The sequence below is a fragment of the Pinus tabuliformis genome, chromosome X, assembly GCF_031772625.1.
Source record: "Pinus tabuliformis cultivar Carrire ecotype Pingquan chromosome X, CPIR1, whole genome shotgun sequence".
NCBI lineage: Eukaryota > Viridiplantae > Streptophyta > Pinopsida > Pinales > Pinaceae > Pinus > Pinus tabuliformis.
In genome coordinates, this window is record NC_142308.1 from 240,671,469 (window position 1) to 240,679,446 (window position 7,978).

Sequence of the window (7,978 nt, forward strand, 5' to 3'; positions counted from 1 at the left end):
AGATTAATTGATTTTTTTTTTAATTTTCCATTTCTTTTTTTATCTATTTTATAGTGATAATAATTTAATTAATTTTAATTACATAATTTATTATCTTTTTATCCATAAATTATGAGAAAATACTTCAATTATTTAAATAAAAAATAGAATAAATTCAAATTCAATACTTTCGATATTATAAAATCCCATCCTATTAACTTGTAAGATCCTTCCCTAATATGATTATAAATTGGATGTTACCCATGTTATAAAATCCCCATCATATTAACCTATAAAGTCCTTCCCCTAAAATCCTTCTTCACATATTTATAACATGTGTATATTATATTGTAATAGAAATGTTCAAAACTTCTTGTGACACTTCATTTGTATCAACCATAACCACTATGAAATTTCGTTACCTCTAAACCCACAAAAAAACATATCCAAACCATAATTGAGAATTTTGGAATAAACAATTGTGTACAATAGATGTTTGTGGCATTTTGTACAACTTTTTTTTGTACAGATTACAATCAAATTTTCCAAATTACAATTTGCATTATAAAATTCGCCAAAGTAGCTTTACATTTTCAGTAACTACTCATTTTTCATTGAAACCAATTATTCTGTAAAACTCCTTCTTGCTTCAGCTTTTGTCATCGTCAGCACTATTGATCTTTCAGATCATTGTTTCAGTCTTCCTGCAATCTACATCTTTGTTGAGAGTCACATAATTTGCCCTTGGATTTTGAGAGACTTTTGGCTATAGTGGATGCTACACAATAGACACATGGAATCACATTATTGTGCAAAGCCAGGTTGCAATTGACAGTTCCAATCATTGATTCTTGCACACTATCAACTTTCCAGACTGGCTTTCTTGGAGTTATTTTGTTCCACTTGGCTCCCACGAGTCTGTTAATGCCATAAAAACTTAATGCAACAATGTTGCACAGTGAAATTATGCTTTCCTGTTGAACTTTATGACATTCTCTAAAATAGTGATAGAGATTTTCATGTCACTCTTACATCCAACTCCCACCATAACAATGCATCCCCAATAGTTAATAAGCTGAAACTATGGCCGTAAATGAAGTAGATATGTAAACCAGAGCATTACCCTTTTCTTGATTTATGAAATCACAATTACCATCGATCACGGAATCTCAGCAATCGTCTCCAACTTGGCTTGGTATGGGGTTTTCACTCTACACCTTGGATTTGAGGTTGGCACATTCCGGTGCCTGGATATACAGCAAACGGGGGAATAGTGGTATTCCTTTCCACATTCATCACGTTGGCTATGAATATCGAACAACGGTTGCACTTGCGCTTTAGCTTTACCAAACCCACATGATAATTTTGATTTCTTAGTCACCGCCTTCTTCTCTTTTGATAGCGCAGCGTTAATCTTGAAAAGAAGAGAAGCCATGTCTGAATCTGTCAACAAAAACTGTAACTTCCGCTGAGGAAGAAGAAAGTAAAGCTGCCCAATCTGCAATCGATCATCATCGCCCAGAATCTGGGAGATGTTTTGACCGACGTAAAGGCCATCTGAGTTACAGATGAAGTGGCCCGAATATTCTTGCAGAATTTCTTGGCTTCTCACCTCTTCAGAGAACTCCTGGATGTTCCCATCCATCAATATGAGTTTTGCAGTAGATGGCACGGAAGAAGTGACATTTGAAGAAACACAACTCCCCATGTCTCGAATTCAGACAAATTTATCAAAAATTCTATGCAACATAATACTGGAAACTTGGAAAATATTAATGTCTAATCCTGGAAACGATAAAATGGCAACCCAGAATCCCAATATCCCAATGGCAACGCTAAAATGAGTTTTCTCACCAGCAGAGGCAATGACAGCCAGAACCACCGCAATCGCAATCAGCACCGAACTCGTCCGGAAGCTCATGCTGAGCAAAGAAACTATAACCGACCAAAGCTTCTTTCAAGTTTAACAAAATATGGCAGCGCGAGTTCTAAGATTCAAAATTCCAATCTGGAGCGCCATTATACAATTCAAAATTTGGTGGCAATTAATATCAGATGGTATGGGGAATGGATAACATATGATACATGACATGCCATGATACATATGCCTCTTGTTTCAATGGCATCAATACAAACAATGAGATGGATGATGGCATCATGCATATCTCCATCACTATGCAATCGGAATTTGTTAGCCGGAGAATGAAGCCGATGTCAGAACCCGTCTCCCAAGACTATCCTTAGAGTCTCTTAAGAGAGCATTAATGGAGCTATATAGGTGGAAATAGCTCTCACCGAGCTATTTCCACCTCCATAAATCCATTAAGAGACTCTAAGGACAGTCTTGGGAGACAGGTTCTGACATCAACTATGGCTGTCAACCCGTGTGCATCCTTTCCCGACGAACAGATTCCGATTAATAAGATAATGTGTCGATGTCTCTATATGTATTCACATTCATCCACCATGATGGATCCCAGAAATTGCGTTGACAGTACGCCATGCTTTTGGAGGTTATGGCATGGAGCATACATGATTGTATATGCTCAAGTTTTTAAATTATGCGCGGGCTAATGAAATTCAAATTTGAATTCATTCTAGAAAATCAACCCCGCCGTCATTTCCTTCAAAAACCCAAACCTCTATGCGAACCATGTCCATTATCATCGATAGAAGAACTCTGGAATTGGTAAGACTTCGTCTAGACGTCAGTTTATCGGGGAGAGCTCCGACATGATGCCCTGTACAGATAACAGGGTCTCCTCAGCCCGCTTGTTGCTAAAGTACATACACAGAACAATGCATAAGAACGTGGTTCGAAACTGGTACATGATACTAACCACTCCAACTGCTATGGGTAGCTTCGTTACTTAGTTTCTCCACCCGACGACCTATGCTACATTCCCTCACCTTCCAAAAGGTAGATTGGAAATATTGGTTGCCGTGAACTAACATCTCTTTTGTGGAAGCTCCGCGCCTACAGAATTCATTCCCATCATTGCGTGAAGGTCTTTAAGTTTCTGGGAGCCCTGGGATCGAATCTCGTTGGCCTAATTCGGTTCATTTTAAGTTTCGGGAGCCCCAGGATCGAGTCTCGTCGGCTTAAGTCGGTCCATTTTAAGTTTTAGGGACTCCCAGGATCAAATCTGGTCGGCCTAAATCGGTTCATATCGCTTTGTTCGCAGCTCGGGGCTGGGTGCCATGATGGCAGATCAACAGAGAATCTACCCGATGACTGCAGATGTCAAGAAGGATGCAGGCGAATATGTAAACGAGAAGCTAAGCGCTCCATTGGCACCCAATTCCAACAATCTTTCGTCTAAGAAGGGCAGAGTCGATCCCGCTGAGAGTTAAAGATTCCAAAGGACCAGGTTATCTCCAAAAGAGAGCATCCCAGATACTTGTCACCGCCTCCCAAGCGTCGGTGCTCCTGTTGTCGCTGCTTGTGCTACACCATTTGCTTTTTAATCGCGCTCGCCTGTGGCGTTCTGTACTTGGTCTTCCAGCCCAAGATCCCCAAATACTCTATCGACAACATCCATATTACTAATTTCACCATCAACCCCGTCGATTTCAGTACAAATTGCCAATTCAATGTGAAAATAAAGGCCCAGAATCTCAACAAGAGGATCGGTATATATTATCTCGACAACAGCCCTCTCGCAGTTTTGTATTCAGGCTCGGAGCCTTGCACAAGCTTCTTGCTGGTATTCTACCAGGGCCACAAGAACACCACTTTGTTGGACGTGGAACTCAGTGGGACCGGTGCTAAGCTCACCAACGCCATGAAGTCTACGCTCAATGCGCAGATAAATTAGGCGGGCATTCCCCTGAAATTGAAGGCGATGTTCCCGTGAAGATAAAGGTTGGGAAGTTGAAGTTATGGAAGATAACAGTTCGCACGCGATGGGACCTTATCGTTGACCAGCTCGATGCCAAGGCCACAGTGACTGTTAAGAATTCCAAGGTGCACGTCAAGCTGTGAGGATTGCATTGAATTCATGGTTATGGCACAGTTAGGGTTAAGTGTTTTTGTGATAGCACCATATAGATGCTACGATTGCAGATATATTTTTTTGATATAAAATTTGTTTTGTTCAGACTCCATATAAAATATTAATTGCAAACTTCCAGTTGGCAGACATATTATTTTTAATAGCGTGGCCCTGTTTTTATGTAGACATGTTTTAGAATTTCCAAAAAATAATTGGATTCTTTACTCTCTATTGTTCTTTCCTTGCTCTCACGGATGAGTAAGTATTTTGTGGGTATGTTGGTGAAATTTACAATTAAAGATGGTATATTTTAGGAATATTTTAGAATGAGATTGGATGTAGAGTAATTGTTTGAGCCATTACTGTTAGTCTAAATATTTAAATTTGCCCATGGAAAGTTTGAGGGTTTGACTTTAGGATTTTGGCGTCCTCCAACTAACAGTGAAGCACCCACCAAACCCTGCTTAATGCAGCTATAAGCTACAATAACCAGACTGTACATAAACGAAAACTATGGAAGGAATTCTGTTAATATGTACACAAATCACATAGCCTCAAACTCATAGGTTGCATACAAGAAGAAAAGAGGGTGCCATCAAACTCATAGGTTGCGCACATTTAAAAACCAAAAAAAAAAATCAATAATATATGCTAAAGTCTATTTTGAAGAGGATCAAAAACCTTGAAATGCAAACAATTTTCGTCTTAATATTGTAAACTTTAAAGAAGGATCAGATACTTTGAAATGTAAACTATTTTTATTTTAATATTGTAAAATTCGAAGGAAATAATTGTATTGGGAGGAATTGGATTCCTTAATAATTTTGAATTTTGTTTTGTTATTAAAATGTTGTTAATTTCTAAGAGAAAAGTTATTGTTTTAATAGGGGATTGGATCTATGGATCACAGAATACATGCGCATCTTTGACATTAAAAAGTTGGAAAAGAAAAATTTAAAGCAGTGAAAACTAAGCAAAAAAAAAAAAATTAAATTTACACACTATGGATCACAAAATACATGCTCATCCTCAGTAAGGCAACATTTCAAGATTTCCGTTCCCTTTTTGCAAGTAAACTAAACTGCCTGAGTAAAGCAACAATTACAGGTTTCTATTCCCATTTTGCAAGAAAAGACGCTGAAAAATACTACACCTTCAATAGGATCCGGATTCCCTTGAACTAAGCCTCAAAATCTCCAGTTGCACAACGATTCTACAGGTTGCTGGTGTGTTCTGGTCCTCACCTGATTTTGACATAACCGCAAAGTTTTTATTGTTTTAATAGTGGATTGGATCTATGGATAACCTCAAGTTTTTATAGTAATTTTAAAATGGGTTAAATTTTTCAAAAGTAATATATATAGAGATATATTTCCTTAAATCAAATGAATAGATTAAAATATAAAGTTTTTGTTTATTAAATAAAATTATAATTTTAAACAAAAATTTTATTTATTTAGAAAATAAGGCTAATTCACTCACTTGAGTGACTTAATAATTGGCCAAGTACAAATTTTTATTCTATTAAATGAAATTATAATTTTAAACAAAATTTTTACTTATTTAGAAAATAATTTCCACTTCTCATTAAAGTCATTCATGGAGTAAGATAATAAATTGTCAAATTACTAAAATACAAAGTTTTTATCTATTAAAAGAAATTATAACTTTAAACAAAATTCTTATCCATTTAGAAAAGAATTTCCACTTCTCACTAGTTAATTCACTCTTTGGAGTGAGTTAATAAGTAGTCAAAATAGTTAAGTACAAAGTTTACATCTATTAAATGAAATTATGACTTTAAACGAAAATATTATTTAAACAAAATTCTTATTCATTTAGAAAAGAATTTCCACTTCTCACTAGTTAATTCACTCTTTGGAGTGAGTTAATAAGTAGTCAAAATAGTTAAGTACAAAGTTTACATCTATTAAATGAAATTATGACTTTAAACAAAAATATTATCCATTTAGAAAAGCATTTCCACTTCTCACTAGTTAGCTAAGTGGACAAACTCATCCTTTAAGTGGATCTATTTTTTTTTGGTGGAGGCAATGTTCCCCCTTTATCTACTCATTTTTTCAAAATTATGAGTGAGTATTTGGATTGTATTAAAATAAGATAAACTCTTGGGAGAAAATTTCTAACTTTAAAATTCCATCATTCAATATGCATGAGAAACTTTACTTTTAACTTATCAAAGAAGAAGTGCAAATATTTTTATTTTTATTTTTCTTAATGCATGTGAGCATTACATAGGAGATGGATGTTACAATCTCTTCTATACTAGGTTGATAAGATGTTATTGTTATTTTTTAAATTATCAATGATGAGAGGAATTTTTTTTTTTTTTTTCTTCATGCAAGTGAACATTACATAGGAGATAGATATTACAATATCTTTTGTAATGGGTTATAAAATGAGTCTCTCTTTGCATCATAGAGAGTCAAACCCATTTTGGGACACATTAAACTCATCCAAGTTAGAGATAAACCCATTTGAATAGATTCATCTTAACTATGGATTTACTAAGCAAGAAACAAAATCAAATATCTTAGCCTCTAGAGTAGAGCCAAAGCCACTTTTCATAAGTCGACATGAGGGAGATTTGTAATCCTGTTGGGCTCTAAGTATAAATGACAAACAACATTTAAATTGCTTAAATAAAATATTACAATGTCAACCTTAATTTACAATTAAAAACAAATATATATATTTGTATGTATATAAGTATGCCTATTCAATATTAACTTGGGTGGTTGGGAAGAAATATTAACTTGAGTGGTTGGGAAGAATGATGGTTATCTTGAAGGAGGAATCAAATTTGATATGTAGATAATATAAAAAGACACGAGATAAATTAATAACCAACTATAGTTGTTTATTACTTCAAAGATTTTTTCATTCTTTATGTAGAGTTATTTAGAGGGCCCTCCAACTCATAGGTTGAATACATGAATAAAGAAGGGTGAAGTTAAACATATAAGCTACACACAAATAAAAGGAGGAGAAATTTGGATAACATCTCCCTAGATCCATCTTAACAAGAGGATCGAATCCTTTGAGATGCAAGCCTTTTTAACAATGTAATAATTTGAGGAAATGATTACATTTATGGATTAGCTTCATTATAGGTTAAGATGGATCTATGTTGGTGGATGTGTGTGTATTTATAGAATGGAACCCTCTAAATCCAATTAGGGGATTCAACTTTTTTGAAAGAATGATGTGAGCATGGATTTTGATCTATTTATGTGTGGATGAGCTACTAGATCATTAATATATCTCCTTGAGTGCAACCACACATGTTTCCAATTATTATTTCATTTATCAAAGACAATTGAGAATATTATTTATTTACTTGTAATTTTTTTATTGATATAAGTAAGCATTAAGAAGGAGACGATGACAATGTTACAAACTATTCTATAGTGGGATGTAGAATGAGTTCTCTAATTATAAGAGCATTTGGGAAATATGAAACTCTAAGTTTCAAGTTGAGTTTATGTATGGCACATGAAACTCCTAATATAAATCTATATTAAATATAATCTTATTAAGCATGAAGAGGGATTGAATGTTTTGAATTATACATTTTTTTATAATTAAAAATGGATTTAGATTGGTTGTAATCTCACTTAATTTGAGAGAACTCAAAAATCACAATTATGTAAATATTACTATGTAAAAATGTAATTTTGATTATTGTTATATAATTATATTTAATTTTTTATAATATTTCTAAGTAAATATTAAATCTATAATATTTTTTTTATATGTAAATTTGATCATTTTGAACATAATCATTTTTTTGTAAGCTTGGCAGGACTACGTCTTCATCATGTACAATATACCCCATTCAGGGTAGGGAATTGAACCAGTGACTTCACATTGAGGAGTTCCTTAACAGAGCACCTGATCACCGTCTATCCAAGGCCCTGTGGACTTCAACATAATCATTTTTTTAATGTGTGTACATATTAAATTTATCTCTCTCCATTCTA

At 34.4% G+C, this 7,978-nt stretch overlaps 1 protein-coding gene and 1 pseudogene across 1 annotated transcript; one reads left to right on the forward strand and one right to left on the reverse strand.

The window, feature by feature from the left end:
- Positions 1–968: 968 nt before the first annotated feature.
- On the reverse strand, positions 969–1,687 carry LOC149139255 (uncharacterized). The gene has a single exon (XM_089453221.1). The coding sequence runs from the start codon at positions 1,685–1,687 to the stop codon at positions 1,139–1,141; it is 549 nt and encodes a 182-aa protein (XP_089309347.1). The 3' UTR covers positions 969–1,138.
- A 1,496-nt stretch (positions 1,688–3,183) lies between these two features.
- Positions 3,184–3,964, forward strand: LOC149139256 (NDR1/HIN1-like protein 6; annotated as a pseudogene).
- Positions 3,965–7,978: the final 4,014 nt, after the last annotated feature.